This window comes from Pleurodeles waltl, chromosome 9, assembly GCF_031143425.1.
Source record: "Pleurodeles waltl isolate 20211129_DDA chromosome 9, aPleWal1.hap1.20221129, whole genome shotgun sequence".
NCBI lineage: Eukaryota > Metazoa > Chordata > Amphibia > Caudata > Salamandridae > Pleurodeles > Pleurodeles waltl.
In genome coordinates, this window is record NC_090448.1 from 549387621 (window position 1) to 549413886 (window position 26266).

Here is a 26266-nt window from a genome sequence, read left to right on the forward strand (position 1 = left end):
ACTCCAATCCACCTCACTCTAATCCAAAGCAATCTGCTCCACTCCAGTTCAAAACAATTTGCCCCACTTCCGACTACCCCACTCCAGTCTTCTCCAATCCAAAACAATCCGTCCCACTCCAATGCGCCCCACTCCAATCCAATACACCTCAACATAATCCAATCCACCCCACTCCATCCAAGTCCACCCCGCCCAATCTCCCACACTCTCATCCAGTCCGCCCACTCCCATCCAATCCACCCCACATACCCCAATCAAATCCACCCTATTCCAATCCACCCCAATACAATCTGCTCCGATCTCTCCCACTCCAATCGAAAACAGTCTGCCCCACTCCAATCTGCCCCACTTCAATCCAAAACAACCTGTCCCATTCCAATCCATTTCAATATGCTATACTCCAATCCAAAACAATATACCCCACTCCAGCCTGCCCCACTTTAATACAAAACAATGTGCCCACTCCAACCTGCCGCATTTGAATCCCAAACAACTCACTCCAGTTCAAAACAATCTGCCCACTGTAATGCACCCCACTCCAATCCAATCAACCTCACTCCAATCCATTTCAACCTGCTCCATCCCAATCCACCCCACTCCAATCCACCAGAATCCACCACACCCCACCCCACTCCAATCGAATCCACCCACACCAATCCAATCCACCCCTATCCAGCTCAGTCCAATCTACCCCACTCCAATACAATACACCTCACCCCAATCCACTCTACTCTAATTCACCCCACTCCACTCCAATCCACTCCACTTCAATCCATCCCATTTCAGTCTAATCCACACCACTCCTGTCCAATCCACTCTAATCCAACACACCCCACTTCAATTCCATCCACCCTACTCCAATCCAACCCACCCAATCCATCCCACTCCAATACAATCCACTTTAATCCACTCCAGTCCAATCCAGTCCACATGAATCCACCCAATCCACCCTACCCTAGCCCTATCACTCCATTCCATTCCAAACCACCCACACAATCCACTCCATGCCAAACCACCTTAATCTACCCAACACCAAACCAGTTCACCCCACTCCAATCCACCCCTCTCAATCCAATCCATGCCAGTCCAATCTGCCCCATCCACACCAACCCAGTCCAATCCACCCCAGCCCTATCCAATCAACCCTATCCAATCCACCCAACCCCACTAATCCATGCCACTCAATCCAGTCCACCCCACTCAGACCACCTCACTCCAATCCTATTCACCCCAATCCAGTCCACCCAACTCCAATCCACCCCATCCCACTCCAATCCAATTCACCCCAGGCCAATCCAATCCACCTCACGCCACTTGAATCCACCCCACTCCAATCCAACCACTCCACCCAAATCTAATCCACCCCATCGCAATCCAATCCACCCCTCCAGTCCCCACCACCCCCTATCACCCCACCCCATTTCAAACCACTTTACCCCACACCAATCCATTCCACTCCACAACTCAATCCAATCCACCTCACACCACCTCAGTTCAGTCCACCGCACTCCAGTCTAATCCATCCAGCCAACCCCATTCCAGTCCACCCTACTCTAATCCACCACACAACAATCCAACCTACTGCACTCCAATCCATCCAGCCCACTCTAGTTCACTCCACTCAATCCAATTCATCCCACACAATCTTGAGGCAATCCACCACACCCCAATCCACCCCACCCCATTTCAATCCACCTCACTCCAATCCACCACACTCAAATCCAAACCACCACACTCTACTCAAATCCTGAATCCAATCAACACCACTCCAATCCACCCCTTTCCAGTCCAATCTAATCCAACCCACTCCAAATCAATCGAATCCATCTCACCCTAGCCCTATTACTCCAATACCAACCACCCACCCCAATCTAATCCACCCCACCAGATTTCAATCCACCCCACTCCAATCAAATCCCCCTCACAGCAAACCACCCCATTCTACCCCAATCCAATACCCCCCACTCTACTCCAATCAACTCCACTACCCTAATCTACTCTAACTTCTCCACCCTGTTCCACAGCGCTCCACTCTATGACACTATTTGCCACTGAACTCTACTCAACTCTAGGACACTCTGCTCCACTCCAACAAATCCACTGTACGACACTACACTTTGACACGCCACTCCACTAACCTTTAGCTGTGCTGAGCAGCAGCCACTCTGATGTACAATATGACAGAAACACATTGCCAAAGCCAATAGTTTTGTATAGTCTGGGCCTATTGGTTTTGCCAATGCTTGTTTTTTTCTTCTACTTTCAGCCATGCTGTACAACATTTCTAAAAACAAAGACAAACTAATAGGGCTCATAGATGAGAACTTTTGGCTTTGCAAAGCTTTTGTTTAAGACTTACTGCACTGTTGTACAACATGGCTAGATACTGACCCAGCCAATAGATCGTATCTCCTAGGTGAGGCCGATTGGCTTTGCTAATGCTAATTACAATGGTCATTTTATTCTTTTTAGAAGTGCTGCTCAGTAGCCTACCGCCTATTCTAGGTAATTGGGCTTGAAAAACACTGAGATTTCCTCTTATGTCTACATAAGTGTTTAGGTTCTTTTACACCAATATCGTCCAACCAGAGCAGTGAGCCAAAAACTCGAACCAAACTGCCCCCTTGTCCCAAATATTACATTAAAGTCGTGCTCCCACACCAGGCACCCACTGCTCCCAGAGTGCGACCAATAATGGTCCAATATTTGTGAATTGCAATTGGAGGGACACTGACAAAGTTCATAAAGGAAGTAATCATCCAAATGTGTTGCTCCAATGGGATCTTTTATTCTCTTCAGTATAACAAACAACAGCCAACGCGTTTCGTTTCCCACCTGTGAACTTCCTCAGGGCATCAATATTTTTGGTTGCACAGAAGGTTGAAGTTTCCCCATTACACCGCCTGCAAGTTCTCAACCGCATTTATTTCCTTGTATTATTCCTTCAGTCAAAATATATTAATTTGAGTTTGAATCAAATAGTAAGCCACTCTGCAGCACTGCTTCCGTTTCCAAACACTTAGACAAACGCCATGATGAGTTGTTTGGAAATAGTGCTGCAGAGTGCTGAAGAGAATAAAGGATCCCATTGGAGCAACACATTTGGGTTTAGGTTATTTTGCAGTTTTCTCAGTCACTAAGCAGGGGATAAGATTCTGCCTGGCGTGTGGATTTGACTTGTCTTACATTTCCTCAGGTGAGGGTGCCGGAGGCAGGCATCCTGCATGTGTCTATTGCTTAGCCATTGTTCTGTGGCATTTTCACTACCCTGTGTCCTTTCTTGTATCCTGTGCCATTGTATAAGTTGTTCTGAGACAGCATGACATGCTTGCTGTGGACTCGTTGCCTGATCATTGTTGGTTTGGTGGAATCACCCTTAAGGAAGAGGTATCTCTTCGTGGCTCTTTTTATGTTGCTTGGGCATCTCTGCTTCTTGACTCCATATGATGATATGCATGCTGGTGACCTTTGTCACCCTACAGCTGCTGATTTGGATCTTCCGGCACTATGGTGCTTTGTGGTCTACAATAAAGTCCTCCAGAAAATGGATTGTGTTTTTAGTCCGGAAATAGTGGTGAGTGTCTTATGTACATCATGCAGTCACTTATCTTCCTAAACTGGGTTTAGCAATCTGTACTCCCACAAGTGTTGTGTTTCTCCAAGATTTGCTTCTGCTTTCTAAATCCTCATAATGTAAAGAGTTTGAAGAGGAAGAGATATGCAGGGTAAATACTCTTGATTACACAAAGCCAATCCTCATTACACTGATCGTATGATAATGCAGTATCAGCATGTTACAGAAATGTTGTAATACTGCATTACGTCAGATAACAATACTGAAGTTATCCCCAGTAAAATCTGTGTGTAACTGATCTGCAGAGAAAAAGGCAACATTTTCTGTAAACGTCATTACCAATAATCATTCCACAATGATGAGTGAACAATCCTAACTCTGTTATACTGCACAAGTTTGCAGATACTTAATGGCATCATAGGGTGTTGCCCCTAGTTTAGCACTGACTTCTAGATAGATTTTGCATTGATACCTTTGTACAGCAGGGTATAGTTTTTCTACTCCAGTGCAGTGTTTTCTAGTTTTTCCATACCTATTCGGAAAAACAAACATGGGCACTACAAGAATCATAATTCTTGGACTGATGTGTACGATTAGGAATGATGACCTAAGGATGCAGACGAACACATTTATTCCAGGAGAAAACAGTCAGGGAAAGTGCAGGAGAGAAATGATGATTATATTTAAAAAGTTTAAAAGAGTTAGACCCTTGAGCCCATTCAACAATGCATTGGTAATCTTTATTATAGTATGATGATATAAATACGTATAATGAACAAAACATAAGGATATGAAGCCTTCAAGGTTCTGCTCAGGCTTTTGCTGGCAGTGTACAGAATGGTGGCACTTAAACAGTTAACAAAGCAAGCGAGGGCACTGACAGACTAGACAACATAGTAAGAGGGTGTTTGTGAATATCATATGTACAGATTCATGATTTACCCCCGCAGGAGAGGAGCGGTGACCCATCTCATCCCTACTACCAGGACGGACTGTGGTCTTCTATTCTTAAATAGACTTCTCCATGGACATGGAAATCCCTGGTGTCTGGTTCTACGCTCCAGCAGACACTGGTTTCTATTTTGAATCTATGATCCTCTCTAGAAACCCCTTAAGCCAAACTTGAGTCCGCTGATGACTGTCCATCCATTCACATTTCCACTTGGAGAACTGTCCATTGTTTACAGGGTTTGTTGATACATCTGGCAGAAGCTAAAAATCTTGTTGCCTCACAGAAAAGACCCTCACCCTTCAGACATTTGTCAGCAAGTCCTGAGAGAAATACCTGCATAAGTTATCTACCTCAAGTCAGTTCTAGACCAAAGACTACTTACTACCTTCACAACCAAGTTGCCGAAAATTCCGACATGCAAGATTATAACAGAATCAACGACATCAGGCCGTCCTTATCCATATCTTCCTTTTCAAACTGTGCCATTTTTGCTTTTATTGTTCAAAACAAGATAGTACAAGTCCCTGAATGTATAGGGTTGGCTAACAAGCTGACAACGATCTTCTTACCAGCATTTCAGTTGACAATTCTAAATTTCAAAAGAAAGGCAGGTCGTGTTTGATCAAATTAGTCTTATTTAAATGTTTCATCCTTCCAAAAATGTATTACCATTTTGAAAATAGAATACTGCATTGTACAGACCCCATAATCTGCATTCCTTCAAAAACAAAATGGCTGCCTAATATGAGGACAGACCCATGAGCCTGATTATTGTTGGTGTTTTAGACAGGTGACAGGTCTGGTGTGGTTTCAGATCCTTAAGAGAATCAGCAAGTTCCCAAGTACTAGGTGTAAATGTAGTCAGTCCAGTTAGATTATGGTCGCATCAAGATTTTCATTGTGCTATTCTAGTGCATGATAAAACATAACCAAACCAGTGCAGGAATTAGAAAAGCAAGACTGCGTGATTCAGCATGCACTGGAATATGGACTAGAATATTAAACAGGTCTCCCAGGTGCACTCTTGGAAAAGGGGCTGGAGAGCTTACAGTCTGGCTGCAGGCCATTATCAACCTTATTTAATATCCGTAACCCTGATGAAATAACCATTAATACGAGCAGAAAAGCACCATTGTTAGTCTGGTACTGGTTTTAGTAGCTTCTGTCGTGGTGGGGATTCTGAAACTGGGGGATCAGGCATGTCAAAAACTAAAACAGCTGTGAAACAAACTCACTTTGAAAAGCAGAACAAATGAATCTGGAAAAGAGTATGTTAGCAATAGATTGATACTTGTGGTGTGAGTTCAGAGTACTTGTGTCACTGTGAAGCGTGAAGTCAAACATATGATGACATACTAGCGAAAAAAGACCAAAACTCAGATAAAAATACAAAAAAAACAACACACAGAACAAATCAGTAGAACGATCGACATGATTTCAAAGACCAAACTCTATATTTCGTTAAGACTTTTGTGAATCTGCCTTATTGGTTGACATCTTGTCTGAACATGTGGTGAACAAGAGCAACTGGAAAGGTTTTCATCAGAAGTCCGGAAAATAACGAAAAACCAAAAAAACATCATCAATTGAAGGCTGTCTACGCATCTTTCTTTGAAGCACGGCATTGCAGAACATATCACTTTGGTAACATATGGCAATTTACAATGCATTTTGCAACCTGTCAGAATCTGCCAAAAAGTACTGGATAATGTGAAAACGCACAATTTAAGACCAAACAAAAACAAAGCTTGATAGAAAAGATCACTCCATAGCCCTGACCTGTGTTGATGTAAGCCTCTTACGCATGACAAATGACTGAGCGAAGAGGTCAGTTCAGCGTATCTTTGGTTATGCCTGACCACTGCAAGGTCACCTGAAAGTGTGGTTATTTCAAAGCAACTCCCTGTGGTTTCTTCAATTACAAACATTGTTGTTGCTCTTGGTGGCATCTGTGGTACATTTAGTACCAATGGCTGCTCAAGGCTGTTCATAACTTGGAAGGATAAAATCAGAATGAGCATCTTCTGTTTTCAATGATAGACGCTTCTTACATTCAAGGCACCTGAGCATTCCATAGTAATTAGCCAAAACAAGTAACGCTATGCTTCAAACCCAAGAGATGGTGCAGCTAGTCTGAACTGCTTTGGTGCAATCCAACAAAGTGCACATCGATCAGGTGCTGGAATGATTGTGAAAAGGTCTGACACAGGCACTGTAGGACTATGAACACAGGTAGTAGTCATCTGGGCAACAACAAATAAACCATCCTATGAACGCGGTTAAAGCCAGAGGTGTGCCTACAGCCACTACTGCCCTAAGAAACATAACAAGATATTCCCCTTGAGGCTCCTTAGAAACATCCTGAAAGGTCACTAGAATTTGTATGGTCCCTTGGGGGAAGAAATAACAGACAGAACTTTCTGAACTCATGAATGGAACATTAAACCTCGTTCTACACGTACTTGTGCACTGCCATGCTATGGCTAAATCACCCCTGGCAGGCCAACTACATCTTTGATTGCTCTATATACCATGGAAGGTTGATCATCAGAGACCTTGGCAGTGACCAAACAACCCCTCTTTCGGTGGGGGGGGGGGCGCGGATGGGTGCATGCAAAAGGAGACGGTTAAGTTGGTACAAGGAAAGTTCAGTAGCACCACTGTAAGATCCCACCTTCCCACTAATCCAGAAGCACAGCAGTTCCTGGATTTCTTTGAACATGTAGCAATACTATTCACTGATCAATATTATTTTTCACAGTGAGCAAAGTAGCCAAGACTGTTTAGTAATCCTGACCGAGAAAATGTGAGAACAGACAGCTTCACTTTGCCATGCTCCTCTAAATCCACTTTTGTTTCCTACGTTCCAGCGAAAGAAAAAACATCAGGTGCCCCGTGCTGGGAAGTAAGAGTGTTACTCCCACACAATTTAATGGTGGTCACACCCGCACTACCCAAATTTGGCATCTACCAGAGATCATATAGAAATTCTCATAGATGCCATCATACAGAAATGACAACTTTTGTGGTGTGCCCCGGACACTGAAATCCTGGTCGATCATCTTGTCCAGCTAGTTTGAGGTGACATTTCCTACACTGATATTTAATGGAAGTTTCTTCAGATCAACAAGGTCTTAGGCTAACCATTTCCCAAATAACAAATCAGGTTGCTGACCTGTTTGAGTAGGAATTAACTTTTAAACCGTTTGTTGGCTGATGTTGGCTGCAGGTCTTTTAAGCGTTAAGATCAATATGAAGCAACTGAGAGAACTCAAGCAGTGGCAATCATGAACCCATTCCAGAACAGTGATGTCAGCATGGATGCTACCCAAGTCCAAAATCTCATTGCAGGATCTAACACTGACATGTTACAGTAGCCATTCCATATTGTTGAAAGTGTGGGGCTTTGATCCAAGCAAGTTTGGTTGATCACATTGTACTTCCATTGATCACAACCAAGAGAAATACTGAATTCTTCATTGTTGAATAAATGACCAAAACTCAAGAAAGATGTTTCAGAAATACATTGCATGTGTTATTATTTACCAGAAACTGAGCATTGCATCAAATAATATGTCAGCATCACAAAAGGTTTAAACAATTGGTTTCAGCCCACTTGACATTTTATATATCACGTCAAGTTTGCCAAAACATTTTCGAATGGAGGATTTTGGAGTCATTATTGCTAAAACAAAGCTTCATATATGTTTTCTCTTCTTTCCTCCCTGACCCCACCCTCTGCACATCCTCTGTAGAGCACTCTTGTGGCAACCAAGAGTTAATAGGCATGATGTGGCTGGGGTTTCTTATTCTGCAGAGCCCTTCTGGCGCCTCTTGGAAGGAGGAACCAGATGCCTTGGCAGCTCACCCGGAAGCCCATGGCCATCAAGTTTAACTTCAATAAGGTGACTGGCCAGGGCAAACTCTTCATCATCCAGCATCCCATCACGGTCAACATCGGACAACTTCCAGATCTTTCCAAGCACTGAGTTGGGAAGCTTGGTGGTGACCATCCAGGTTTTGACTTTGGTACCTGTCAGCTTCCCGTCCATGGGTGAGAGGTTGTAGAAGATCTCATCATACTTGGGCTTGTCCCTGGTGACTACCCATTCCTCATCATCTGCTCCTTCATACACACCTTCGGTGGAGCCCTCTACAAATGGGCCATTGTGTGTGCCATCGAATGCCCCACCTTGGACCATGTGATCAGTGGTATCCATATCTTCCTGTCGCAGTAAGGGCATCAGCTTTGCAATGTCAGCGGTCATCATTTGATCCAAAGCCTCAATCATCTGGGGCTTCAGGGAGTGAAACTTTTTGAAATCGTGGACCATAAGCTGCTCCTAGAGAACAGGAAAACAATGACAGATGAACTCAGTGTCTCAACATTGCCAGCATACAGATAAAATACCAACATGTTCCACTGTACCTCACCACACCTGACTTTAAATGCACTCTAACACGCAGCAGATTAGATTGTAATAAAATAATGTTATATATTAACATAAGCATTCGGCCTAAAATAAGTGCATTCACTTAAATAAGTATGCAATAAATCTTAAAATGTGCATGTGTTTATCGCAAGTTCTTGCTTTGCTTGTGCATAAACTGCAGATTAGTAATCTCTTCTTTTATATAGGCAGATATATCATGCCTTCACTGCCCAGCTTGAAGTGGAACGTTCCACTTCTGCAGTTACTATTGTAAACAGCACCTGGGAGGTACAGCTTTCCTTTGAAAACTAACGGGGTTTCAAATGCAACATACGCTAACACTTCCAGTGTTTAGAACGAACATAGGGCCAGATGTAGAAAAGGGTTTTACCCATTCTTTGTCTATGGGAAAAAGTGTTCGTACATATGGCCCATAGTGTGTCCAGCCTAATGTTGCTTCATGCCAAACGTAGGTTTCTGAGTGTAAGGTGTCTCCACCAGCTACATCGAGATGCTTTGCAACATAGGGTGAACAAACTCCCCTCAGTTAGTGAAGAGGGAGAGAGCTGACACTCAGGGAGGCATGCTACCTGAAACAACACAATACTGAAGACCTTGGGTCTACAAGTGGTATACTGGAGTTATTACATGGCTTATCAACAAAGCAGTGTATTAACATAACGCCGCAAGACAAATCAGGAGTTCAGAGTAATCAAATGGAGATACGTGATAAACAGTGTTTGTGGTGTATATTCTCTTCAATCTTATAATATTCATTACTGCTGAGCTACCTATTATTATGCTGCTAATTATACTGAATATGATTTGTATTTGATGATATGCACCCTGAATATCGAAGCCAGGATATCGAGAGAGGCAAATACCAAGAATAAAGTATCAAAACCAGAATATTGAAAGGTAAGTATAGCTTTTCTATACCTAACTTCACATATATTTCCTTCTTTCTTTTTATATTCTTTCTTTATATATTTAATTCCATCACCCTTCTTTCTTCTTGCTTTCTTTTCATCTTTCTTGCTTTTTACCGTTCGTTTTAGATTGGCAAGCAAAGAATGAAAAAACAAATTTATAAAGCGCACAAATACCAAGAGGCGTGAAGGTGCTACCTAAGTTAGGTACCAGAGAAGCAACCATATAGCACCTAGGGGAATCAAAGACCCTCTGCGGAGAAAAGCCAGGTTTTAAGACCATTTCTAAAGGCTAGATGATTCTCAAGGCCAGTAAGGTGATGTGGGAGAGTGTTCCACAGCTTAGCTGTGGCCACTGAGAAGGATCTTCTTTCCCACCTTACCTTCCGAAATTTCGGAATCACTACCAAATCATTCTTGGCAGAGTGAAGTGACCTGCTCGGCAAGTATCAATGAAATTTGGCTCTAATAGTCCACAGTCCTGACCTATACAGGGTTTTATGAGCAATACATAAGGCTCTATAACTGATTCACTTACTAACTGGAAGCTTAGCAAATTCAGCAGAGGCTAACTGGTACTTGGGAATTTATCGGATAGGCCTTGCCACTGCAACCAGAACAGTTAGAAGTTTTTTCAGTGAATACTTATTAATATTTAGATAAAGGGCATTGCAGAAGTTAATCCTTAAAGAGATCAATGCCAAAACTACTGTTTTGCATGTTGTTTGTGGGATGTAGGGAAATACTTTCCTCAGTTTTCTGACAGTATTGAAACATGATGGTTCTGTCGGCTTACCTGTAGATCAAAGGTAAGTAGTTGGTCAACAATGACCCCAAGAGTTTTTGCAGATTTCACCGGAGAAGGCAAACTTCCCAACTCATCTGGCCATAACTTGCTGTTTCAGACCAAGGGCATTTCCAGTCTGTTCATATTCTGCCTTCGCTGACACACTGGCCTGTACCATTCAGCATCCTTTCAGTCCTGTTTTACCATTACAATCGTAGTAGCATCAAACTGCACTGTCTGCCCCAGTCTTTTGTCACCAACATCATCAAAAATATTTTTCAAGTGCTGCCTCTAATCCCAGTCTATGACAAGTCAGATAGCATGTCCCCTTGTTTTTTTTAGCTGTAGATCTTTTATTAAAACTGATTTTCTTGTGTCTAATGCAAATCCATCAGGGGTAATTGAATAGTTCTATCATGTTCCCTATGCCTCCTTTTTCTAGTCAGTCTTTGTTTCCAATATTGTGTATCGCCTTATAGGACCCTTGTTTGAACCATAGTCCCTTGTACCTACACACTACTGGACTTCTTCCAGCCCCCCTTTTCCTTATGGAGATGTGTCCTCTAAAAGTGGATGTGTAATCTCCCCACTAGTGTGCATAGTTAATTACCCAATTAAAATGATGCTTCAAGTTAAAATTATTTTTGTGCCTTCCCTAACTACCCTACATTTGTACCTGGAGAACCATCTGAAGTAAAAGAGGGAGTCAACTGCTACTTCCTGAGGTATTCATCATTGGCACAACCGTCAAAGGCTGAGACCCTATGTTCCTGAGGAAGGGTGCTGCCATTTTGCTTCAACCAAGGAAAATCACCCTGCCTGTCACAATGCTACCTAGTTAGCCCCTGTTCCATCCTTCTGACATCTTCGTCACTAGAATGAAAGTGGCTCCCCTCCCACCCTTACCTGCATTTTGTTACAGTCAGGGAAGTCCCCGGGCGAGATGTGATGCTCAAGCTGGATCTTCGCGAAGATGACAGGCAGCTTAGCAATAAGTTGCTTTTTCTTGTTGTCCTTCCCAAACACAGACGGCATCTCTTTCTTGAGGTAGCTGATGATATGGGCATGAACCTATGAAGGGGTGGAACAAATACATTAGTAAGGGAATTATTATTTCGCTTATAAATGAGCAAAGGAAGACAGGCCACCGGGGCATTTAAAAACATGACGCTAGGCTAATGCATCTGAGAGTGCAGCAGAAGAGTCAATCACTTGTGTGACAGACTCACTTTGCCCCATTGCTGCAACCCTTTCAGAAGCACTGGCACAAAGGGTATCATCCAATTTCTGTCTCGGACTATCGTATTCTACAGCGTGGGGGCATCCTATTTAAAACCTCACCAACTGCGTCCTCACTAGAACTCACTGAGACATTTTTCCTTTTCCAGAAATTACATGAAAATGTGCCACTTCTGCAGAAGTTGCACATACTAAAGAATGAAATGCTTTCTACAGAATGTTCCTCAGCTATGTCACAGAGATGCATGGGGATTCCAAACAGTACCTCACACAGCACATGTATCTTTATAAATGGCAGGTAAAAGGGGGAGAGGGCCTCATAGTTCTAAAGTTTGATGCAGTAAGTGTACATTACGAATTTTGGGCTCACTCCACAAAAGCCCCTTCCCCTCCCCTGAAACCACACAAAGCTCTGTATGTTACAGGCACATGCAATAATAGACTAAATCCCACATAGAATTAACATGTGTTGGGGTAAAGCTCTCTTGGTGGTGAAGGCATTCTAAGACTAAAGCCTCTTGCAATGGATGCCACTTGAGTAGGGTTTCATAGAGGGTGAGGAACTGTTAAAGTTTAACTTTGTTAAGACAAAGGCCTCTAAGTTAGTACGTCTTCTTGTCAGAGGTGTGGGTGTCTTGGAGTGGAGATTTTTCTGGGCATAAGTTACCTTGAATTAGTGACTGTTTACAGTGTAGTCCTCTTGTGGAAATGATCTTTATGGTATATTAATCTATTGGGATGGTGGTGTATTAGGTGAAGAGATCGTAAATTGGTATAATTCCTGAAGGGGAGGTCTCTTACAGTGTCTGCCTCTTTGTGTTGTCTTTTGTAAACTTGATGACTTGGAGTGAATATCTCAATTTTGAACATCCACTCTTCAAGAAACTCTTAAAAAGTCTGAATTATTCAGACTTCTCTTGGATTGGTGGTGTCTACGGGTGAATGTCTCATTAGGTGTTAGTCTCTAATAGTGTGAGAGCTGATATGGTGTTAATCAACCCAAGGTAGGTCTTGGAGTACATAGGATTCAAATGAGCCCTTCAATAGATCTTGCTCCATTATTAAAATAAGCATTAGCAAAGCCAATAGGTCTGCCAATGCCTGCCAGCCTTTTGGCTTTATCAATGCTTGTTTTGTTTTTGGCAAAACTTTATTGTTGGGAATCCTGCTGGCCCTTTTCGGCCTTAAAGAGCATTGGCTAAAAGCAAAACTATTTCTGGTCTCAAAAACACATATAGTAAACTCTAGCACTGGATTGAACTAGTTTATGTGTGGGTATGCTTCAGGGTGAACTCAGCCAATGTCTAAAGTGGGCAGAACCTGGTAGTTTGCAATGTCTGAACTCTATGCCCCAATGACCTGAATGACAAAGGCAAGCTCTACAATGTTGATTGTGCCTGGGAAAATAGAATACCCGTGAGCTTGAATTTCCCAAAATGCTGGAACTCCTTCTATACATTACACAAATTGAAAATTATGGCATTGTTTGCTACATGCAGAAATGTATTTATTCCCATTGTTACACCATGCAACACCCTTATGTAATCTTTTATTGAGATATTTCACTTTAGAATAAAGGCACAATGAGAAACGAAGTGATTTTTTTTAAAGAATAGCCTTTCCTATATATGTACATGTGTGTGACAGATCACCACTTTCCTGTTGAGAGCTTAAAATTAAACACAATTCATCCTTTGGGAACTTCCTTTACAAACAGTAGAATATAGTGATTAGCGTTACGCACTCTAGTGTGCTTTTATATACATCTGTGTATATGCCATATTGATGGCACAGAGGGAGGGTAAGTTTCTACCCATAGGACCGCAGAGAGGTTTTGGTATGGTTACACACTATGTCACCTGCTTAAGGAGGAGAGCCTTGCTTGAATGAGAAAATATGTATATATTGTTTCCTCTACAGGCGAGATTTCCCTAAAACCAATCCTCACTGTAGTATAATAAAAGTTCAAGACAGCAAGATTTTCATCAGAGAAATGAACAAAGTATTGGACTTAAAAGTTGAGAAGTCTGAGATGCACTGTGGTTTGAAAATGTTTTTTCAGTGAGACCACTGCAAAGATGTAAGTGCTTATCTAATGTAGCTTTTCCCTCTAATAACAGAGTGGTTCTACAGAATGGAGCAGTTGATGTGACTGAAAAGGAGAGATGGATGGGCGGGTGGTTGGAGGATGGGTTAGTGGTCAGGTTGGTAGAATGATGGGTGAATGATGGGATGGCAGCTTGGGTGGGTAGCTGAATGGTTGGGAGGATGAGTTGATTGATTTGATGGGCTGGGTGGGTGGGTGACTAGGTAAATCAGAGATCGTTTAAGGTATGGGCAATTGCCCAGGACCCTATCTTACAAGGGCCCACCTGAGAAGATTAACTTTAGCATTATTTGACCTCTGTTTATCCTGTTTCTCTGTGTAAGCCTCTCTCCCTGCCTCTGCCTACTTTTAACTAGGAATCTTTCTCCCAAGTGTCATTTGAAGGATTTTGGGTCCCCTTGTATGACATATTTTAACAGCTTTGCCCACGTGGGCTTGGGTTTGATGGAGACGGGTAATACAATTTAAAGTTGTTCTGAACAGGCCCAAAAAAGAGAACACTGAGGCAGTGCTTAATTTGTAAAATAATGAGTTCCAGTGCATAAAGTGATAAACAGAAGCCCATGGGCCCCACTATTAAATGTCAATGCACCAAAGACCAAGGCTCCACAGTCCTGAATTCACCACAGGTCTCTTTAATCCACCACCAGGCACCCTCTGCCCCTTTATCTCACTCTTGCAGGATCCTGCTTTTTCCCTTGCAGACTGTCACTCTCAGGAAGTGTTTGAGGAGGAAAAAATATGTCGGTCCCCAAAAAGAAGTGTTGGTGCCCCCCTCGGCAACTACTGACTCTAATTCAGCGCTACTCTGGGATAAGTAAAGTAGAAAAATAATGAGTAGAAAGGGAAGCAAGAGACAAACGAGAGAGATTACTGGAGTGCATTTGCGCGCACATACAGCACGCGCTCATGGGAAGGACTGACTCTCGGTGATGGTAGGTAAACACAAGCGCACTGTACAGATAAACAGACTCTTAACAGTGCCTATCAGCAGGCGCGTAGCTTCAGGGGAGTGGTGTGGGGTGTTACAGCCACCTAATGCATTTTCTGGCAACTAGTTGGGTACAGGTGCTTTCAGTCGGGTATGGCGGGGTGTCTGGTTTTACCAGGAATTCTGTACATAAAAACAGACAAAAAACACACAGTATCTCTCTTTCTGCTTTGAAAGTCGTCAAATACGTTGAATATCTCATTTACTACCCCTGTCAATCCACATTAATCTCCCTTTCAACTGCCCCTTTAGCCCCCCTCGTGCTCTGCTTATCGTGTTTGTTTTAAAATCCAAACCTCATAACCCACGCCCCCAAATTTTACTGATCAAACTACGCCCCTGACCACGTCGCCAGGACCGGAGGCCGCGGTAATTGCCTGCGGATGGGCGTCAGAGTCTTGGAAGCGAGTGCTTCAAGACATTGGTGTACGCACGCGCGTGTTTACCCGGACGGCTTCCTGTCCACGGTAAACCCGCGCAAATGAACCCAAGCACGGGGAAGCAGTTAGAGGGGAGAAATCCTGTGGAAGCCGCCAACTTTTCACAGGCTTTATAAAGAAATACTGTGTGTTGGAAAAAAGTCATGTGCTGCTGGACTCCGTGTTGCATTGTCTGTTCCTGTTGCAGGAAGGGGGTTGTGTTTCTGAGGGGAGTGCGCGTGCACATGTGCATACAGCTGTTGCGCCATCTCGGCCTCTCTTTCACTTGCTGTGTGTGTAAAGTTGCGCCGTTTCTGCCATTGCTTTTCTTGGTGTTTGTGTTATGAAATGCGCACTTATGTTGCATTGCTGTGTGCATGAAGCTTGCCTTTGCTTTACACGTTCTGCATGTACGAACACAGGGAAGCTTGAACTATTTCTCCTTGTCTGAACCTTTTACGCGTGGCAGTGTTCACTGGTGTGATTTTCTATCGTGTTTGTCAGGGAAGATTGCATGGACACTGCATAGGCTGTATTGCAAAATCTTTCCTTCATGTGAGGGAAGCTTGCACTAACTTTGCCTGATCGCGTGGCTGTACTATATAGTATGCGTGAGTAAATTATGTTTTACTTTTTAGTCAATGGCTCTCTATTAAGCTGCCTTTGGTACAAGAATAAACAAACAACCACTCAAAAATAACCTTTCCACCTCTGGCAAGCCAGGGACATCACGAGTGTAACAGACGCCCAGCTGGGGACAGAAGTGATATTTCTTTTAATACATTTCCTAACATACAGTAATTCATAGTAAGAGGCTCTTCCTGAGTAGGTTCAGTTCTTTCATTCCCAGGGAATACCTCTGAAGGAGGCGGCCGCTTACTCCTATGGGAGCAATGAAGCGCCCGAAACACAAAGCCAGGAAGAGTAACTGTGATCTGACAAACTTCAAGAGGGCAGGACGCTCTGAAGAGCAACAGGGGCATGTTGAATCCACCCCCAACAACCCCCCCCCCCCCCCCCCCCCCCCCCCGCGGAATAGCGTGGCGAGGAATGCATGATGGAAATAAACCTTGGAAGTGCGGACTGTAAACACTTCGTCATACCTATTTGGGGGTGTGATTGCTTATTCTTTATAGTGTTTATGCTAAAGTTCAGAGGACATTCTGTACTGTTTTAGCAAATTATGTTAATTGTATTAGGGGACTTTCAAAAAGGAAGGATCCAGCGCAATAAAAACAAAGACTGGCAAAGCCAAGAGGCATGATGTTGGCTGCTGATTTCAGCGTTGTCAATGTTTGTTTTATTTAATCATGTTTTTTGCAAAACTTTTTCTTGGGGAGCTGCAGGGCCTAAATCAATAAAAAAAATGGCTTAAATAATTTTTTTGTTGGTCTGATAAAACAAACATTGCCATAATAATACTTGGCACTCCTCAAGGGATGCACTCCTTGTGAATGAGCAGAAGGCTATCACTCACACCAAAGTGAACCAATGCAGTGCATGTTTCACTCAGCAATAGGTCTCCTACTGCTAGACATATGCATATGTGATGAAGCCCTTTTCATATATTGCTAATCGCTTAGCCAAATTATGATGAAATGTAAAAATTGTCTCTTTGTACAATGTAGGACCGTGTCCAGCTGGGTCCCCTTTGACGTCTGACACATGCCTCTAACAGTAACACGTTTACAAAAAGTTTGCTCACTGTCCTTGAAGTGAGGCATTTGCAATGGGCAAAAGGTGGAATAAAGCAAAAGAGCCTCCAATCCCCAGCCCCTGGCAGGATTAGCAAGGAGCAGCACATTTTGAATGTTTCCAGTGTGTTTCCCTTGTCTTCACAGTGCAGCGAGGTGCAGCCTGGCTGTTTCAGCGGTACCCACCTCCAACACAGAAACACAAGACTGGCTGGTTCCACCTCTACGCCGGCACTGACCTCGTTAACAAACCTAAACAGAGAGGAGCTGTGAAAGCCACACATTTAAATCCCTGGGCTGGAAGCGCATGAGTAAGGTTTGCAATCTCTCATCATCAGCCCACACAATCAGGGGTATAGAGAAGTCTAATAGAAACCCTCACAAATGAATCCTCACACTCACACAGATCAGGTAGATTGAGTGAGTCGGGGAATGACAGCACAATCCCAAAATAACACACACACATACGACGTGCCTAAGCCAGAGGGCTAATGAGACCAATCACACATCCAGGAACCCAGATGGTACACAGCGGCAACCTATAAAAGTCTCATCATAAATCCACACACAGGCTGTTTAGTGATCAGTAATAGATTTAGGAGTCTGGTCCTGGTTTATGCAAAGGAATCACTTCCCCGTTCTGTTCACAAAAAGAAACGTCCACCATATGGTGCCTGGCGAGAGCCCAAAAATTAGTCAAGGTTGGAACATAGGATTGACATATGAAGTGTGTGAGATAGCTACGTTCAACATATCCCCAACGGATTTTTTCAGGAGGCCATGATGATTTGGGCCTGTTCAGTGAGGCAGGGGTCTCCTCCTTTGAAATGTGTTTTCTTGGGGCGAACACCCCTACTCCCTTCCCAAATACTCTGGATAGTCGTGTTCAGTGCACTTGGAACTGGTAGAACGTTTATTCCAACCCACTCTTTGGGTTCTCACTTCTGCCTTTCTAAGAAAATATCTACTGTGACATTACAATGAGGCTTACAAGCATCTTCCACGCATATCGGAAGACGGAAGGCGAGCCCCTCTGTGTTTTTCCGGCAGTTCCGGTTCCGGGTCACACAGCGCGGAACCAGCACGCCGGAGCGCAGAACCAGCCAGACCGGAGCACGGGGCACGGGGCACAGAGCGGAGCATCCCGCACCGGTGAGCTCCCAGTGCTCCTAACCCCTAGCACGGGCAGCAGGACCTGTCCGCAGCTCTGCCTGACAGCTCGCCTGACACCCGAGCCGCCGCCGGTTCCCCGCAGCACCCTGATAGCGCGGAGCACACAGAGGGCAGCGTTCCCCCCCCCCCCCCCTGCGAAAGTGGCCCGATCGTGGGTGCGGCTTGTGGGCGGGGCATAGGGGCTACAAATATTATATTTTATTTTATTTCATTTTTTTTTACAAACCTTTTGGTGGCAAGAAAGGAGGGCCCCCTCAAGGACGACACCAGGCTTCGGGACATCAGCTACCGGCCCTCTGCCCCCTGCTCCAGGCGCTGCCCGCGACGTGACCCCCAGCAAGAGGCAAGTGAGCAGTGAGCAACAGAGGTCAAAGGGGCTAAGGGGGGGCAAGGAGGGCAACAGGGCAGGGGGAAGCCGCACCAGGGTCTGGTACTGGTTCCCCACCAGGGCGTGCAGCACCCCTCACCCGACCCACCCCGGTACTCCCACCAGGCAGCTCGTGGCCTCACCCCTACCCTTGCCCTGCTCCCCCTCCCGCCCTTGCACCTGGCACATTGCCCAGGGTAGCCAGGGCCAGGACCGGAAGGGACCAACACGGTCCAACAAGGACTGGCACGGTCCAGCAACTCCGAACTCTCTGCACCTCCCCAGGACCCAGGCCCTCAAAAGCTCCAAATTCCCCTGAGGGTGATCGCACACTCAGAAATCAACGTCCATTAAAGTTTCTCTTTGGAGGACGGCACCCTTAACTGCCTCTAAACAATAAAAGGCACAAAAGGCTCAACAAGGCCGTTCTCCCTCACTCCAACAGCCCAGCCAAAATCACCCCGCTCTAAGGCAGCAAAACCCACCGATCATGAGATCAGGCAAAGCACGAGGCAGTATTACCAACCGTCCAGCAAAACAAGGAAAGAGAAAAAGGAAAGGAGACCTGGCTCTGGATGAAGCAACCCCAAAAAGGAGAGCAAGCAGTGAACAGGATCTCCCCCTCTCCCTCCCATGCAAGGGGCAAAATCTAACAAAGGGCACACGCGGGGGAGGCGACCAAAATTCCAGTATGGAAGAAACGATCGGAAGAGAACCCGGCTTTTGGAATGAGGCGACCCCGCCGGAAGGGGCTTCCAGAGTCCGTAGTCTCTCCCAAGCATCACAAGATAACCGACTATTTCACTACTACTGGTACCAACGCCAGCAGAAAAAGGATCGACTCCCTGTCTCCAACCCAAACAAGTTTTGGGGAAATAACCTCACCCAGCCAAGACCGGCAACAGCAAGGAAGCAACGAAAAGAAACACAGAATGAATTCACCCCCTCTCCTCCCCCTATCGCCAACAGTAGTGATCAGGAAAAATCACCCCACGAAAGTAGACGCATCAAGTACAGTCCAGGAAAATGCGGTACCAGCAACTCCTACACCAGGATCCGTCTTCAATCCCAGGCAAGACTTAACTCTATGTAATAAATTCCTACACGCCACTAAGTACCAATGGACATCTAGTCCGGCGAAACTACCCATCCTGGACTCAGAACTGGTAGCAATCGCAGAACATTTAGAACAAGAATCTCAGTAAGGTGGCCCATTCTGTCAAAGTCCAAAACTTCACTCATTTCCAACGTACAATAGTGAAAAAGAAGAACAGGACCTCTGGGGTATAGAACAGGTCTTCATAAACGGACCAGCAAAAGCAGAAACAGTGACAGCCGCACAGAAAGTCCCCCATAAAACAACAATAAACAAAGTACTATCAAGTGGTAACCAAGAGCCCGACTTAAAATCACAAGCCCCAGGGGCAGTCAGGTCAGAAGAAATGTGGGCTGCAATCCTAAATTCAATGCAAGCAACGGTCATGGCGCTGCAATTTCATTCAAATAAAATGGACATTCAAGTTGACTTGCTAAACACCCTGGCAGTATTTGTCTCCGGAATTGACAGTAAGCTGGAAAAATTAAACGCACTAATAACAAGGGCGCAAGTCAATAACTCTAATGACTATACAATTTGTTCCTGTAAAGAGGTAGTAGAAAAGATATCTCAACTGCCGCAAATCTTAGAGGCAATACTTCAAGAAATCCGCCCCACCCGGAAGGATGAACATACATGTACTAAACCACTCGCCACCATGCTAAAATCCACTCAGAGGGAGCAGAAACAAAAAGAGCAGCAGCCCCTTTCCTCCCTGGCACCGCTTCATCAATTTTAAGTGAGGAGAGAATATTGGCTGACAGCCGCCAACTAGCAAGTGCTTGTATGTAACCCATGGTGAATCATCCTCTGCTACAGTCCATCAATAAGCCCGGGAACCCTGAGTTTCCCACAACCCGGACCCTCTCAAAAAGAGAACGAAAGCGGGCAAGGAAGGCAAGGAAGTCCGCCCAACCTCATCAACTCAACTCGTCAAAGGATCCACCTAAAGACCAGGCGACGTCAAATGGAGGATACAATGGAGACATTATTACCCACATAAGTACAAGCTCTAACACAATAGTAGATGGGATAACACTCCCCGCCTCAGCAGACATTACCCACTCAACAAAGTCCCCCCTGAGACCACCCAAAGCAATTGGCACTATAACGAACCTAAGACCTAGCCCCACAAGGGGCCTGCAGAGCACAAAACTAAATCCAAATACGCCTGCGCTGCCCCCCCAACTAACACTGGTCAATGTGGGCAGCAAGTCTGCAATTAGTCAGAGGGAAGATGGCTATAAGGATCAAGACAGGCACATAGAGCAAAATCAGTCACTTATAACAGACACAATACCCTCCAGTTACTCTGGATTCCAGAATTCACCTCCAGTTCCCCCACAGATGTTCTTAATCGCTCTTCTATCTTAAGAATCATAAAAGCCTTACCGGATCTTCAGTTTGTAGCCTCGGAGGACCTCGTAGCTATAAAATGTATTCAAGCAAGAGGCAACCAACACACAGATCCAACACTCACCATCTTCTCGGCACCAGATATCCCAAAGCGGCTCATGAAAAGAAAGGACCTATTGAAAGCCTGGGGCATTGAGGTAACTACCTACAAAGGAGACCGCTATCCAACTCCGTTACTAGCCTCACAATACCTGGGAACTCCCAAAGGCACATGGTCGGTTCTGAAAGGAGTACATCAGGCCAGCAGACCCATCGAAGAAAGGTGCAGTGAGGAGAATCCACCTAAGCACCCGCTGACAGTCCAAGTATGGAGAGAAGAAAGGAGGGAAAGAGTGGTCTTGGGTCAACAAAAGTATCCAGAAAGGGAATGGGTAGCGACGGTTTTACCCCCAAGACTGATGGGCAACAATTGAATTGGTAAGGATCAACCCGCACACGGCATATTATCCATTTGCTCCTGGAACATTGGTGGCCTACGGTCAAAACTGGAGGATCCTACAGTAATACATTTCTTCAGCACCTTCGACATCTTACTCATACAGGAATCCTGGGCAATGGAATCAATACCGATAATCGGATTCATGGAATATCTTAACCCAGCAATGAAAACAAATAGGCCCGGTAGGCCAAAGGGAGGCCTTGCCATTTACGTTAGCACCAGCCTTTTGGTAAAAATCTCTGAGCATAAGGAGGAAGACCAACCTTTCCAATTTCTCCAGCTAAACGATTGGGGGAAAAACACACAGGAGCCATTGATTCTGGTCAACACATACATCAATCCTAAAAATAAAAAAATTGAAGCAAACACATTTTTAACTCAACTATTAAGGATAAAATGTACAGTAAAATCAGCATTCTGGTTAATATCTGGCGATTTCAATCTCGGCTTATTCCACAACCCCAGTGAGGACTACATCCAAACAGTGGCAAGAATGCCCAGCCAAACCCTCCCTAAAAAACTCAGGAAAGACAAAATAGGGGAGAGTTTCATACGCACCTGTGAATTAGTAGGCCTCTTCGCGCTAAACGGACGGAAGTGCCCCAATATCCCACCGGCATGGACAAGATTCTCCGGGAATCGGTCTCCTATCTAGACTACACTTTGGTGTCTCCTGCTTTATATAAGTTAGGAAACACCTTTACCATCATGGACCGCTCGGAAAGTGACCATAAGACACAGGTATTTGGGATCTGTGCATCACCGCAAAAACCGGAGAAAGTGGCAGCCCTAAACGGGACACTAGGTACCGAAAATCTAAAGCGACTCAAATGGTCCTCAGACACCATTGAACGTCAGGCAGAAGAGGCCCTACGAAAGCTAGAATCAATTACCACAAGTGGGGCAAAGCTGACAACAGTTTGGGAGAACTTTGCTCTAGATCTCATTAAAAAAGATTCCTTACGTAACACAAGAAAGGGAGCGCAATTGAATCACCGCCAAAGTTCACTTTTACCGTTGCCAGTGCGCAAAAAGAAAGCAGCTGTAGGGAAATTACTAAGGTCACTGCGTAAATGGCCAGATAATGTATCAATATTGACCGCCCTGAGAGAGCAAAGGAAATTGTATAAAAGGGATCTATGGACCTTTAAAAAAAGTCAACAGGCGGTCTTGTGGGCCAAACTACATTTTGCAACCAAAACATCTGATTCCAAAAGATTTTGGAAAATCATCAATACAATAGACAATGGTGCAAAAGCAGGCAATAACGCAAACATAACAGAGGAAGTATGGGTATCCCATTTAAAGTCCCATCTAAAGGAACTGACCATCGAAGAAGGCCCTCAATTTCAGTCGCATATGACTAGCTGGGCTCCCAAAATCCCTGAACCTTTGAAATTTACGGCACCAGAACTATTAAAAATCATTGGAAAGTCACGAATGGACTGCGCCTCTGGGCCCAATGGCCTACCGCAAGCACTATTTAAACAAGAAACGGAAAGATGGGCCAATTTCCTGGCAGCAATGTTTAATGACGTGATCACAACAGGCAACGTCCCGGCATCCTGGAAAGGCTCAATAATCCACCCCATATATAAGGGTGGCTGTGTGCGCTCCCCAAGCAACTACAGACTAATCGCTCTTTTAGACGTTGACCTCAAGTACTTTTCCTGCTGTGTGCTAAAACATCTAGAAGCCTGGATTACAGATAACAATATTCTACCCTTTAATCAAACCGGGTTCACCAAGCACCAAGGAACATTAACAAATCTTATGGGGCTCGGCTTGATCATAAACAGAGCAACAGCAAAGGGGACTCCAACCTATTTATGTTTTGTTGACTTTAAAGCTGCTTTTGACTGTGTCTCCCACGGCAAATTGTGGGCCAAATTACTACAGTGGGGGCTGCGACATTCTATTTCAAATGCCATCAAAATGCTATACTCTGATACTTGGGTGAAGGTTAAATTGGGGGAAGGCTCTCACCTATCCAGGGCAGTCAAAACTAACAGTGGGGGTGAAGCAAGGCTGTGTATTGGCCCCAACACTCTTCAACCTGTACATAGTAGATCTCCCCACCAAGTTAAATGGTCACTCATCCCCCTCTCCCTCACTGGGCGGTCAACAAGTATCCAACCTACTATATGGAGATGACCTACTACTAATCAGTAATACCAGATTAGGCATGCAGAAAATATTAAAGGCATTAGAAGAATACTCAGGTTCTAATGATTTAGAAATTAATCATAAAAAATCTAAAATGATTACCTTAAACCGCAGGCCATCCACCCAAGGTAAATGGCATATGAATGGGAAAACCCTAGAGGAAGTAACATCATACAGATACCTAGGATTGGTGGTGGATGCTAGAGGTAATTACACGGCACAAAAAGAAGCAATAAAAAACAAGACGCAGGCCCTTACTTACGCCTTTTGCAAGCTAGCAAATTCAATCTGTGGTCATGCTCTGAACCCATTTACTGCTGTAATGAGAGCGAAGCTACTTCCAACTATCACCTATGGTACCGAAATAATGAGGGGGATGGAAGTAGGTCTTCTGGATAAGCTTCTGATAAAAACCTATAAGCGCGTTTTTCAGCTACCGGGGCGTGCATCGCCAGCCCAGGTCAGACTGGAATTCATGCTGGTCAAACAGTTGTTAGCCCGACCGGCGGCATACATTAAATGCTACAAATTAAGCCGCGCTTCAAAAGGGTCCTTAGCCAATCTAGTTTGGCAGGAAATTATCCTAGAAAGAGGGAACTCCAACTACATAAGATACCTAGAAGAAAGTAAGAGTCTTTTGAACTTAGATGAGGTATGGAACAGGTCTCTACCCATCCCCGTTTTCAATAAAGCAATGAATAAAGCGAGTAAATTACAGAGCTTGCTAGAAGATAAGATCTCATTGACCAATAGGGAGCATAGTTGGTTGATCCTTAACTCCTACAAAACATTTAAAGAATCACCACTTATGTCTGGCTCCTACTCACGGAAAAACAAGCAATCCTTTCTCACACTTAGGCTGGGTGAAGTCCCTAATTTAGACCTCATGCCAAAATGGAAGAAGGAGTGGCAAGTAGGCTCCCAGGAGTGCTGTCTCTGTCATCTAGCAGATGAAAACTTGATGCATGTGCTCTGCATTTGTCCAGCCTTGGCGGCCGAAAGGAGACTCTTACTGAAAAAAGAATTTAACAGTTTAAGAATTAGATCCTGCAGACAAGCACTAATTGCAGCTTTTAACCCTCGAAATACAATATTGACCATTAGGCTGGTTCAATTTTTGGAAATTTTCACTCTTAAAACCACAGCCTCTCGAAATAACCAAGACAGAGGGAGGGCGGAAACGATAGCGAAATCCCTATAACCCGCTTTGAACATCTTAAAGAAGGGAAGGCTCCTAGGCAGTCCACTGGGTTGTCTAGCTCGTGTCGTAATAAAGTCCGGTATCAACAATCAGACTTAAGTAGGGGTAAATAAAATCGATAGAAGGTCTCTTCCCACTTTGTCCTATTTTTACCAATGCTTCATTGGTCTGCTACTGTCCTCCTTAAATTTCTTGGTGGAAGGACATTTCATATAGCTTTTCATTTTAAACACAGGATTTTATTTGGCGCTGTATTTATCTTCCCCACAATAAGATTGTTCTGTTGCCTCATTATTAATACCTATAGCACTAGTATGTTCTTTTCTTATAATCTTTATGTGGAAGGAAAATTCACTAACCATTTCACCCTAAGCTAAAGAACTGTAATTGCCTTCTTGCACTAAAATTGTTCTGTTAAATGTTTATGTGGAAGGAAAGTTTTATGGTTTTAATTAACTAATAAACTTGTGTTTTTACTGTTACTGTACTGTGACATTTTGGCGCACAAAACATGCTCCTGCATTCGCATATATGAGGGACTCCACATAGCTCTGCTATACCTGTTTCAGTACCAGTTTTTACGAAAAATAAATTGATTGAGAGGAGTTATAGAACCCAAAACCCTCCCCTCTTAAAATAATACTTTGGAGGAGGCAACAATCCATGTCCTGCCTTTTGGGAGCATAACATGTTGTTTGGAAAAGAAAGCCACACTAGCTCTCACATGTTAGAGTTTAAGTGATTTTTGTAGGAAGACAATCACTTTAATCCGTCTCTGTAGGACAGTACACGCCAAAAGGAAAAAAAAACAACAGCAGTGCACTTCAACACATCTATAAACTTATTCACACAGATGCCTAACATGATCTAGCCAGCAATGAGTCTATTCTAATCTTCACTGAAACGATCTTATATGTAGTTTGTAGAAGAGGATGACAGCCTGTCTGGCATTGAAGCTGTGGGTTTGTGAGCGGTCAGTGGTCCGGGTTGAACACTAAGTGGAATGCAAGAGACATCCTTGGCTGGGTTAGGGCAAGGGAGTGGGATCACCAAGTAGAATCTCAGGGTGAGTGCTCCGTGCTCCACAGTGTACATTCCAGGGAAACCCCTACACTCCCTGGGATTATCTCTGCTTGGTACATTTTGTGCTGCTCGGACTGTGGCTCACCTCGTCATTGACAAGCCTCCAGCACAGCTCAGAAGGAGAGAATATCCCAAAAACTTCACTCTCACTTATGCGCTGAAGACCAAGTGAAACAGTAGCCTGATAGTTCTATTGTCTT

At 44.3% G+C, this 26266-nt stretch overlaps 1 protein-coding gene across 1 annotated transcript in view; it reads right to left on the bottom strand.

The window, feature by feature from the left end:
* Positions 1–4292: 4292 nt before the first annotated feature.
* The window catches only part of EHD2 (EH domain containing 2), a 179407-nt gene continuing 157433 nt past the window's right edge, over positions 4293–26266 (bottom strand). The window contains exons 4-5 of the mRNA XM_069207478.1: positions 11582–11746; positions 4293–8869 (exon numbers count right to left, since the gene is read on the bottom strand). Coding sequence (XP_069063579.1) covers positions 8333–8869; positions 11582–11746 — 702 coding nt within the window. The 3' untranslated portion in view covers positions 4293–8332. The remainder of the gene's footprint in view (positions 8870–11581; positions 11747–26266) is intronic.